This window comes from Colias eurytheme, chromosome 22 (genome assembly GCF_061535395.1).
Source record: "Colias eurytheme isolate Ceu_HAF_F1 chromosome 22, ilColEury1 Martin Lab GWU primary, whole genome shotgun sequence".
NCBI classification, from domain to species: domain Eukaryota; kingdom Metazoa; phylum Arthropoda; class Insecta; order Lepidoptera; family Pieridae; genus Colias; species Colias eurytheme.
Window position 1 is genome coordinate 8,069,604 of NC_143001.1, and position 13,056 is coordinate 8,082,659.

General features: G+C 35.9%; 1 protein-coding gene across 2 annotated transcripts in view; it reads right to left on the bottom strand.

Moving 5' to 3' along the window:
- Positions 1-5,788: 5,788 nt before the first annotated feature.
- The window catches only part of Nox (NADPH oxidase), a 54,439-nt gene continuing 47,171 nt past the window's right edge, over positions 5,789-13,056 (bottom strand). Inside the window, exons 16-20 of one of the 2 annotated variants that reach the window (XM_090114921.1) lie at positions 10,365-10,510; positions 9,303-9,427; positions 8,043-8,249; positions 7,539-7,736; positions 5,789-6,155 (exon numbers count right to left, since the gene is read on the bottom strand). In XM_090114921.1, coding sequence (XP_089971047.1) covers positions 5,958-6,155; positions 7,539-7,736; positions 8,043-8,249; positions 9,303-9,427; positions 10,365-10,510 — 874 coding nt within the window. In that variant the 3' untranslated portion in view covers positions 5,789-5,957. Of the gene's footprint in view, positions 6,156-6,736; positions 7,737-8,042; positions 8,250-9,302; positions 9,428-10,364; positions 10,511-13,056 lie in introns of both variants that reach the window. The other variant, XR_016458022.1, reaches the window with a different exon arrangement.

Sequence of the window (13,056 nt, forward strand, 5' to 3'; positions counted from 1 at the left end):
GATAATTTCAAACATATGCAACATACTAAAATTATAACACATGTTGTGTTTACAGGATGCACCTGTTGTTAATAATGCTAATCCAGAATATCCTTTTTGATTTTTTTAGATATTTTTGGATGATTCTCTGTTGAATTTGATAGTCGGAAGGAAGGTTTTGCGGAAGATGCAGGTTCCCGTCCGATTAGGGCCCTTCTGGCCTCCTCCACTCAAGCGACAGCTCAAGCCGAGGTTCGTGGTCCCCGTGGCGGGGGGACGCCCTTGTGTCGCTACCAGGGTGAACCTTCAGTTCACCCCCGCGTCCGCGTTAAAATGTAGAAGCCCTTCTGGCTAACATTGAGAGACACCACACAAAAAAAAAAGATGCAGGTTCGAATCAAGCTTCCCGATCAATTTTTTTTTATTCTTTAAAAATGTATGGTTCTCTGTTAATGAAAATGTTTGGTTAAGGTTTGACGATAAAAATAATAATAAAACCTCCTTACGTCATTCGTCGTTCAAAAAATAAATAATGCTTGAAAAATAAGTATAGGTTAATTACAAATTAAAATTACTATCATACAAAATATTAGCCGAACTACGAACAAACATTGATCTCGGTTATCTTATTTATCTAAATAAGTAAAAACCAGCGGTGTGATGAGAAATTTTTATTTGTGTAGAGCTCTTTATAAAATAGCGCTATTAACTTTTCACTAATTATAGTTTTAGGAACTAATTTAGTAATAAATCCATGGTTTCAGTCAATTTCATTTCCTAGGTATTAAATCTAATAAAACATATTATGTAAACTTTTAAAACAAAAAGACAGCTTTAAAAAAATTCTGGCATATTAACTTATTTTTCTCTTTTAGGTTTGAGAATGAAAGAAAACATAACTATTCATTTTATAAATAGGTAAGCATATTTTTTTTTACATTTAAAAAAAAGCTATCAATTTCACTTCCTTGTTTGAACACGAATTGCGTAATGTGGCAAAAATGTAGAGACATTGGCTAGGTATTGTTATATTATATTCTGTGACATTGGACAGAGACGTTAGCTAAGGTATCTATAGGTACTTCTATACTAATATTATAAAGAGGAAAGGTTTGTAAATTGTAATTATGTATGTACGTATGTATGGTTTTCACGCATAAACTACTGGGCCGATTTCAAAATTTCTTTCACCATTAGAAAGCAGCATCTTCACTGAGCAACATAGGCTATATTGCATTTTCAAAAAAATTAGAGATCCTTACCAAAAATACAATAATGTTACTCGAAGTGTAAAAAATTCCTTAATAAAAATTCTGTCATCGCGTGCGCTGCGGAATCTATTCCTTGAAGTACGAGGATGGTTCTTATGAAAAAAAACGTAAACATGTAGGTACCACGGGCGAAGCTGGGTCGGACAGCTAGTTTTATATAATTTTATATTTCGTGGTGCTTCAAATCGGGAGAAAGAACGAAGTTTGAAATAGGGGTACTATAACTAAGAGCGTGTGTGTCAGAAGTGAAACTTCTTTGGCAAGATTCAAAGATACCAAAATCGTCGTCTTACTCGATGACGTGTCGTTATAGCCATGACGCGAATTTGAAATTTTACCCTCAACCACAGAATAATAACTAGTAACTAGTCCAAAGAAGTTTCACGTCAATAATATTTAATAACAAAAGCATTATTGCAGTAAAACTAACCTAAACCTAAGTTAAACAATTTTGAATAGATAATATAGGTACATATTCAATGACCAACGTACAGACAGTTTTATTTCAATTTAAAGAGATATTCATTAGAAAATAGCACTTTATTTATTCATTGTTTAGTTAAATTTAATATAGCAATGATATTGTTCAATAATTTTGCTATCATCACTATTTATTACAAACATACATGCTTACACTCGTTACATATTTGTGATAATGCTGTCTGATAACCTGTGATAAGGGGAAATTGATAATAAGTCTATATTTTGTTTTCTTCACTAGTATATGTTTGTAAAACTATATTATGTTTTAAGGTGACCTTATACTGAACCCTGGGGCATGACAGGTCGTATCTAGTTGAGGATAATTAGATAAAATCACAGATTATATCCTAATGCTATACTAGTAGTTAAAATTATAAGTATAAGCATGGTATAAGCATGGACGAATTTATATTTGTCTATGGTATAAGTAAGTTCATGCCTTTCCTTGTTTCAACTAAATCTAACTTTATAAACAAGATACTTAATTTACAAATAATTTGATCGCCATGAAAATACGCAAAGCATTAATTTAATATAATAATATGCTAACATAAAATTAACTGTAGGCATTATCGGACAATCAATTGAAAGGTCCATATCATATTTGCAATTTTGTTATCTTTATTTTCTTATTTCAATGGTTCTTTTAGAATAGACTAGCTTACCGCCCGCGGCTTCGCCCGCTTTGCCTAAAACCTAATAAATTATAATACAATAAAACCTTCCTCTTGAATCAATCTATCTATTAAAAAAAACTGCATCAAAATCCGTCGGGTAGTTTTAAAGATTTAAGCATACAAAGGGACATAGGGACAGAGAAAGCTACTTTGTTTTATTAAAGTTAAACTTTTATTACATCGTCTCAAACTTTTTGGTCTGTGTAGCGCATGTCGCGTGTATCGCGGCTGCCGAGTAGGTATATCTACTCGGCAGCCGACCGTCACGCGACATGCGCTACACAAAGCAGTGTTCGGAACCGTTCGAACAGTTTCACTTTTACCGTGGTTTCATAAAACCACACAACATTTTTTTTTATACTATGTAGTGATAATAATTATACAGGGTGTCCCACTATTGGTATACTAAGCGCGAAGGGACTTGTAGTTTTGCATACACTGATCACGTAAAAAATACTTAAACAAAAAAATTTCGTCAAAAATTCTTTGCTAAATTTTTCCTGAAAATCCATGTTTTCTTCTCTAGATTCTAGCTAGCGGCTGGCATATACCGATTCTCTAATGTGAGCATTTTGTCTATGAAAAAATAATCTTAAACGATAGCTCACGTGCTGGTGGCAAAGTTGGGCTGGTTGCTCGTTATGGGTGTACACATAGAGTTTTAAGAATTCATCTATTTGAAAAAAAAATGCATCTGGAATTTTATAAGTATTTTTTACGTACTCAGCGTATGCAAAACTACAAGTCCCTTCGCGCTTAGTATACCAACAGTGGGACACCCTGTATAGGTAACACAAATTGTAAAAGCACGACATGTAAAAGGTTACGGTTTACCACTAATAAGGTTCTAGGTAGGTACGATTAGCTTGCTGCGCATGATGGGTGTCTCTGTTTCAACTTAAAATAATGAATATTAGATATTACATCTTGTGAAATTATAATAATATCATTTCTATTCTGGATTTCGCATTAAATCCGTTGAGTTATTTAATTATTTGTCATACATTTTGATAATCACAAGTACAAACTTTTTGATTAATGTTAATAATACCTACTTATAATTTGGAAGTAAGTTGGCTTGAAAATATATTAAATTTAAAAATATTTTGTTTTATTTATTTCAAAAATAATATTATATCCTTTTTTATTTCAGCGCCATCTGTATTTTTATAATTAGACTACGTAATGCTTAATATAAATTCGAATTATAATTAGTTCTAAAATGTACCCATAGATGTCTCTGATTTCAATTTTTCACAATAATTAGTCATTTTTAATTACATAATATTTATTATTTACTGTAGTTTCAATATTGAATCTAACAATTATTAAGAGTAACATACTTCTTTTCTTTTTAATTTAAAATTATTTTTTTAAACCGTACGTCAAAATTGACAGCAGAGCGCGCGGTTTAAAAAAAAAGTAAAAAAAAAATTCGCACTACTAGTTCGCGCGCCTTTTTGACATTGCAAACCGTCGGCCTTGCGCCAACCTTGTTCCTCAAGGATTTGTCCTTCCCGCAAGGCTACGGCCTCAGAACAAGGGCAACCTTCGTTCAGAAGGTTACGGGCAGGGCCATCCGCGAACCTTGGCTTCAAGGTTCCATTTGCTAAGGTTACCGTTTCGCATATTCTCGGAATTGATAATTATTGTATCGCTTGCGTTGTAATGACGCGCGTGTGACGTAATCATTTTTATATTATCTCAAGTCCGAGTCGGTTTGTACAATATGCTTGTAAAATTATTTTAGGCGATAAATTTGATGAAAATTCAAGTCGAAATACATATTCATAAAAAAATCGTAGGATTCATGGACATTGACTATAGTTAGCTCCTATTATCTATTAGATTTTAAAATCCTACTTCAAGCTCAAAAATATATATGTTCCAACAAGGTTCCAACTAGCATTTCATATTCTTGCCAATATTATTTCAATCCATACTAATATTATAAATGCGAAAGTAACTCTGTCTGTCTGTCTGTTACTCAATCACGCCTAAACTACTGAACCAATTTGCATGAAATTTGGTATAGAGATATTTTGATACCCGAGAAAGGGCTACTTTTTATTGCGAAATATGTACCACGGGCGAAGCCGGGGCGGACCGCTAGTAGGGTATAAAATATATTTGGAGGGAAATAAAACAACATAGGTGCAAAATAAAATCATTTTATTATATTCAAAGTCCTTATAAAAGTATAAAAGTACAAAATTACATAATTTACTTAATTAGTGACTAACAAGGAAATGTCGTAATTCACAAGATGTTTCATTATCGAGGTAATAATGAAATCTTTCAAAATTGTAATTATTTCATTATTAATGCAATATCTAAATAATTACATAATTCTACAACTTAATCGGTATAATTAAAGGTAGGCTGTATTAATATTATTATAAGCAACAGTGTCCGGTAACTTAGGTAATAAATTAGTCATTGTAATAAATTAAAAAATATTATAAATTATGGCAATAAAGCTAACACAACATAAACAAGCTATACAACTTAACAAATTATTAGATTATAACAGTTTAAATGAACTACACTAACAATAAAAATACTCCTTAAAATTAATTTGATTTACAAATTAACTAGGTATTATTATTATTTTATGTCAATATTTAAAATTATTTTTAGTATTTAAGCATGCATGTAAGTATAAAAAGTAATGTAGAGTCAGCAAAATAATTAATGATACAAGTAAATCCCAGCTTTACTCATACCACAGATTAAATTTTGTTAAAATCACATAAAATTATAACTGGCAATATCACTTATGACAGCGAAATCAGTTTGACTTTGTTTTTCCTTTGCCTGTCTATTTTGGTTTATGGATGACATTGCTAAGAAAAATAAGTTTTCAAGCTAATACATAATTATTTGAAAATGTAAGCAATTTATTGTTTAACATGAAGAATAATAGTCTTTAGTAATAATATAAATTACACTATGTTATACCTTACAATTTACAACTAAGAATAAATTATACAACATAAATCTTAAAACTAGATGGCGTCACTTGTACTAATTATAACTAGATGTTGTTTTTTTTCAAAGTTCATTTTTGAGAAACAAATAACCATTTTGAATTTTGATATACCTTTACTGCACCGCAGGTTAAATTAGCAATTGGAAAATCAAGACTTCCTTTAACATTAGCAAAAATACTTTCCTTGATATAGTCTACTGGAAAACTGGAGTAATCAAGATCTATTTCTATTGCTTATTATTTTTTTAAGTTGGCCTATAAGTGTGGTGCAAGGTATTTTAGAATATCTTGCGGATGTAGTAAACAAATTAATTTATTTTTACAATAGCTTTACTAAAACTATCACTACCATCTTTTTTACATTTGGAGTGATATAGAACAGTAGTAATTCTCATGCGGTTTCCATGTTCTTTTTAACCATAGTGTTTTTTAAACTTTCTCTTCCTTAACTAAAAGCCAAACTATTCGCTATTTACGTGTAGCGTGTGGTCTTTTTCGAAATGATGTAGTCGCCATATTAACGCTATTTCCAATCTTATTTTATCCTTCGCTCTTTTAGAATACTTCCTTCCTAAAATGGAAGCCAAACTGATCACATTTAGCCCTCAAAACCCTCGCTAATAATGGCGGCCCACAATAGAACACGGACACTTTGCCGCAGTGTTGAGACGCGAGACGTTGGAATACTTTGTCCCAGTTTGGTCGACCCGCGTTTGTGCGGGTTTTTAGACCAGTTATTAGATCTCGTTTGCCCTGAAATAAGGGAAAAACAGTATAATTAATAATAATTCTTTGTAAAATAAGAATTATACAATTAAATGATTAGACTCATAATCACATCCGAAGATATTTATTGAAAAACAATTATTACTAGACTAGACTAGAAAACTCTGCCTTTGCGTTTAGGCAGAGTTTTCTAATGGAATGTTTTGTTATTGGTGGTTTTAGTGACAATGTTAGTATTAGCATTGGTAATGTAGGGTGTGTGTTATTTATGCCAGTACTTAGTAGAATTTTGATTGGAAATATTTGTTTTAGTTGTTTTAATAACATTTTTAATGATAGTATTAGTATTGATTATGTATGTGTTAGTGTCGATCGTATCAATTATTTTGTTGGTTTTGAAGTTTCACTTCTGTAGGCGCGTTGGTAGTAAAATTTTAAGGTTTCGTCATGGCAATACCATCACGTCATGGAGTATGCCGACGATTTTTTTTTAAATCTTGTAAAAGAAGTTTTGACATGTGTACTTGGCACACATAGCACGCTATTTTTTATATTTTTTTGTTGTATAGTGATGTACATGTGTCAGTGTCAGTGTGGGCAGTGGGCACCTTCTCGTGCAGCAGGTCGAGCGCGAGCTGCAGGCCGAGCGAGTGATGTACATGTGTCAGTGTCAGTGTGGGCAGTGGGCACCTTCTCGTGCAGCAGGTCGAGCGCGAGCTGCAGGCCGAGCGAGTGATGTACATGTGTCAGTGTCAGTGTGGGCAGTGGGCACCTTCTCGTGCAGCAGGTCGAGCGCGAGCTGCAGGCCGAGCGAGTGATGTACATGTGTCAGTGTCAGTGTGGGCAGTGGGCACCTTCTCGTGCAGCAGGTCGAGCGCGAGCTGCAGGCCGAGCGAGTGATGTACATGTGTCAGTGTCAGTGTGGGCAGTGGGCACCTTCTCGTGCAGCAGGTCGAGCGCGAGCTGCAGGCCGAGCGAGTGATGTACATGTGTCAGTGTCAGTGTGGGCAGTGGGCACCTTCTCGTGCAGCAGGTCGAGCGCGAGCTGCAGGCCGAGCGAGTGATGTACATGTGTCAGTGTCAGTGTGGGCAGTGGGCACCTTCTCGAGCTGCAGGCCGAGCGAGTGATGTACATGTGTCAGTGTCAGTGTGGGCAGTGGGCACCTTCTCGTGCAGCAGGTCGAGCGCGAGCTGCAGGCCGAGCGAGTGATGTACATGTGTCAGTGTCAGTGTGGGCAGTGGGCACCTTCTCGTGCAGCAGGTCGAGCGCGAGCTGCAGGCCGAGCGAGTGATGTACATGTGTCAGTGTCAGTGTGGGCAGTGGGCACCTTCTCGTGCAGCAGGTCGAGCGCGAGCTGCAGGCCGAGCGAGTGATGTACATGTGTCAGTGTCAGTGTGGGCAGTGGGCACCTTCTCGTGCAGCAGGTCGAGCGCGAGCTGCAGGCCGAGCGCGCGCATGTCGGCCCGCTGCAGCGCGCTCGTGATGTACATGTGCATCTCCAGGAACCGCTCGCCGCCCGCTGACGCCTGGTCGATCTCCAGCTGCGAGAGGAGCGACACGAACCACTCGAACGAACGCTGCTCGCGGTTTATCCAGAAGAAGTCCACCTGGAAACGAAATTTTTAAACAGTTATATAACACATATTATCTTATGAAGTGTCTATATGTGTTCTACTGTACTGTAATATGTGCAAATATAAGACTTGTTTTTGCATGCTTGTAAAGGCACTTTTCGCCATATTTTTCTGTTTTGTGTCGTGTCGTGTCGTGATCTGATATAATATGATGTGTTATAATGTGATGCAATATGATGTGATGTATTGTGTAGTGTTGCGATAAAATCCGTCTTGTTGCGTAGTCCTAATCGTGTATTATGTGTTGTGAAGTATTGCGCAATGTAGTTGTATACAAACCTTCTTCAAACTCATGCCATGTCTAGCGGGATCAGGCCAAGTATGTCCACACCTTGGACAAGCGGCTTTAGCTCTAGCGTGTCTAAGCAGCACGCTCTGCAGCAGCGAGGCGAAGGGAGTGACTCCGATACCGGCGGCGATGAGCACCGCGTGTTGTGCGCGCATTATGTTCGAGGATGCCGCGCCGTACGGACCGTCCAGATAGATCTGGATAATTTATTTCAGAATAATGTATAGGAAAATCGGTTGTGTAGGTTTAAATGGTTTCACATACAAAAAAATTGACACAAAACAATTTGATCTTAAAAAAAAGACGGGTTGCACTCCGGGAGTGCCGGTAGAAGTGAAAACTTGATTATTAACGTTGAGCATGTTTGATATCCATCCGTCTTACGCTTTTTCGATCAGGTCACGTGTCCTGACGCGAGTTTAAGATTTTATACCCAACGCCGCTAAAGAAGTTTTCACTTCAATTAGCTTTTATTATATTTTTCGATCTCACCAAAGCATTTGATACAGTCTCTCAAATCATTCGTATGAAAAAGTTTCAAAATGTAAAATATATCAGGGAAACTTTCGCCAAACTTTTTTCAAAAAAATGCAAAATAACTGGTTTTGTAAATATTCAGATATACAGAGATTCAGATTGGGGTTCCACAAGGTTATGTATTGGGACCTACACTATTAATATTTTGTCATTTTACTTGTATAAAGTACTATATTTTATTGTCTACACTATTTATATCAATAGGCTTAAATAATTTTTGATTAGATATAGATGCCACAACCATTTTACAGGTTTTCATTACAATATATGCTCATAGCAAAGTCGATTCCATTTGAACTTAAAAATAAGGAACCTACATCAAAACGGAAATCCACTATACAAATATGCTATCTTCTACACATATAATAAAATCGTAGGAAAGTCATTGAATATTAATTATTTTAAAAGAATACTTGAGGCGAGATTTACAATTGGTACCGAAGCCAAAAATATAGTTTTCTGTTTGTTTGTATGTATGTCCGGGCTAATCTCAAAAAGTACTGCATTGATTTGCTTCAAATTTGGTATACGGATAGTTTGAGACCTGAGGAAAGACAAAGGATAGGTTTTATTCCGGAAATCCCACGGGAACGGTTACTATGCGGGGTTTTCTTTGACTACTCGGGCGAAGCTGCTGGCGGGAATCTAGTAAAGAATAATTGATCCAAATAATAAAAACTACATTATATGGAAAATACATTCTACAGACTCACCTCAAGTGGTTTTCCCACTGGATATTCGCTACTGCCAGCTTCAGAAGGACTTTCTTGAGTGTGGACGCGCATTTCATTTTCCACGTCTCGCTCTGGTGAACGACTTTTGGAGAAGCGACGACGCGCTAAATTTGGTTTTGAATAGTTTTTAATGATACATTTGTTGGGTTGAATATACTGTTGGGTTTATTATCAATAATAGTTACCTATAAACAGGTTTTAATATTATTTTCTTTTCTTGCATGTATTTGTGTTAGTCTACTTATCAACCTGCGTGTATGTATATTTTTTATGTCATATAACTGTGTCCGAGAAGATCAATTGTGATCAGTTTCAGTGCAATGGAACTGAAGAAGTGCAGTGTTTAAGCCTCTGTGTTTCTGTTTTGTATCTCTATCTGTTTACGTTCTTTTATCTGTCCATTTCTATGTCTTTCTCATATATCTATTTATGTGTATGTGAGTGTTTATTTGTACATTTCTATGTAGTTTTTTTTTCATACAACAACCGGCAAAGGATCGGGCGGTGCACTTGATGTAAGATGATCACCACCGCCCATAATCCATTTACAACGTCATGTAACCTTGCGATTTGCCGGCCTTTGAGAGAAGCATAGGCTTTTTTTTGAAGGCATCCACATCGTAATCATAGTTGTTTAGATGGATGGTTTTTTAATGATATAATTATTTATTGGATTGAATAATTCGCTTTCATTTTTTCAATGAGATATAATCATGTTTTCATAATTTTGTATGTGTTTGTTTTCGTGCATGTAACTGTTTACTTGTATTTATATGTATCGTGTATGTCGACCTTGTGCGTATGTATATTTTTTGTGTCATTATCATCAATGTATGAGAAAATATCTATTGTAATCGCCGCTTTTTACAAATCGCCCTTTAAACTCATTGCACTGAAGATCTGTGTAGCATCAAAATTTTTGTGTTTCTGTATACATGTGCCATGCACAAAGCGATTTGAGCATTGATGTATGCCGTGACTGAATATGTCTGTGTGTATCTGTACATATGATCTATGTATCTGTATATGTGTGTATCTCACCCAGCGCCAACAAGCTATCCCCCGAGCCGCGTCGTGTTGGCGGCGCACACTCAATGACCGCGGGTTTGAGTCTCATGTGCCGCACGCTGTGCCCCGCACCGCCCGACATGCACTGTGCGGACTCCGAGCGATGGTATACGGGGGGACTGGGGGGTGGTAATAGAAATAAAAACAGAAATATAAGAACAGAAATCTTATATACAGGGTGTCCCAAAAAGTAGTGATGAACGGAAGCTGGGAGGTAGAGGACCTAGAGGGCTATCCGAATCACCCCCATGTATGTCATGCGATTTTTCGTATTTTCAGAGCTATGACGTTTTTTTCAATTTTTCACCTATCGCCGAGTACGATGATATTTTCACTCATGGTGACGTCAATTATTGCGCTAGATGCTTGATTTTTTTTGTTTGCTAAGCTGAAAGATAGGCCAATTCAGTATGGTAACATTTACTATCGTTAGATCTTCGAATGGAATAAAAAAAGAATTAAATGCCAAGAAAGATAAAATTACCCAGTATGTTCACCACTTCAAGGGCCCGTAAAAAAATAAAATCACTTAAAAAAGGTTTTCCGTTTGGCTTTTAAAAACTTGCTCTATCTATCAGGTAGCTACCCTGAAAATTTCATTTTATTATTCAGAAGGCTTCAATCGAAAAATTTAAATCTAAATGTGGTAAGTGCAAAAATTGAATTAACATGATGATCAATAAAAACAAATTAAAACCAATAACAAGGTGTTTAATTATTACCAGAAATTTTTAAAATGACCCCGCTGTTGCTCAGTGCAAGTGCGACATCACCGTAAAAAGTTGTCTTTTAAATGTCTGAATGCCCTTTTATCATTTTTAATGGTTTCTTCTGCTACTATGAATTTTCGGGTTATTTCGTTCCTACCTTATAGATAGAGCAAGTTTTTAAAAGCCAAACGGAAAACTTTTTTTTGTGATTTTATTTTTTTACGGGCCCTTGAAGTGGTGATGTTGACCACTGGGTAAGTTTATCTTTCTTGGCATTTAATTCTTTTTTTTATTCCATTCGAAGATCTAACGATAGTAAATATTACCATACTGAATTGGCCTATCTTTCAGCTTAGCAAACCTGCATGAAAATCTCCGTGTGAAAATCTCCGTGTGAAAATCTCTGTGTGAAAATCTCAATGTGAAAATCTCCGTGTGAAAATCTCCGTGTGACAATCTTCGTGTGAAAATCTCTGTGTGAAAATCTGTGTGTAAATCTCTGTGTGAAAATCTCCGTGTAAAAATCTCTGTGTGAAAATCTCTGTGTGAAAACCTCTGTGTGAAAATCTCTGTGTGAAAATCTATTAGTGAAAATCTCTGTTTAAATCTCGGTGTGAAAATCTCTGTGTGAAAATCTCTGTGTGAAAATCTCTGTGTGAAAATCTCTGTGTGAAAATCTCTTGTGTGAAAATATCTATGTGAAAATCTGTGTAAATCTCTGTGTGAAAATCTCCGTGTAAAAATCTCCGTGTGAAAATCTCTGTGTGAAAACCTCTGTGTGAAAATCTCTGTGTGAAAATCTATAAGTGAAAATATCTATGTGAAAATCTGTGTACATCTCTGTGTGAAAATCTCTGTGTGAAAATCTGTGCCTGTCACTCACGACTGCGCTCGCGACAGGCACAGATTTTCAATAAGTGACATTTGTGCGTAGCAGAGAGTACGTGATGGTCATATTTTACTTAACTATATGCTTATTTATAATGTCCAAACTCTAAGGTACATGAATTCATTCAGAAGTATCGTGAAAGGCTGCTTATGGCCTTTCACGATGGCCAGATGTAACGCTATGAAATATCATGTAGCTGTAGGAACGCTTGCAATGATTTTTTTAAAGTATAGATGATACGTCACCCGGGCACGTTTTACGGGCCCTTGAAGTGGTGAACATACTGGATAATTTTATCTTTCTTTGCATTTAATTCTTTTTTTTATTCCATTCGAAGATCTAACGATAGTACATACTGAATTGGCCTATCTTTCAGCTTAGCAAACAAAAAAAATCAAGCATCTAGCGCAACAATTGACGTCACCATGAGTGAAAATATCATCGTACTCGGCGATAGGTGAAAAATTGAAAAAAACGTCATAACTCCGAAAATACGAAAAATCGCATAACATACATGGGGGTGATTGGGCCCTCTAGGTCCTCTACCTCCCAGCTTCCGTTCATCACTACTTTTTGGGACACCCTGTATATGAAACTCAAAGGTGACTGATATTTATCTTATCTCTTATATATATAAAATTCTCGTGTCACAATGTTAGTCTGCATACTCCTCCGAAACGGGTGGACCGATTCTCATGAAATTTTCTGTGCATATCGGGTAAGTCTGAGAATCGGCCAACATCTATTTTTCATAATTAATATAGATAAGGAAAACTTCTATAAGCTGGAAAATTTCTATAAGACAGGAAAATTTCCATAAGGCCGGAAAATTTTCTATACGCCTGGAAAATTTCTATAAACAAGGAAAATTTCTATACACCAGGAAAATTTCCATGAGAAAGGAAAATTTAAGACAGGAAAATTTCCAAAAGTCCGGAAAATTTCTATACGTCAGGAAAATTTCTATAAGCAGGAAAATGTCTATACGTCGGGAAAATTAATATAGATAAGGAAAATTTCTATAAGCTGGAAAATTTCTATAAGACAGGAAAATTTCCATAAGGCC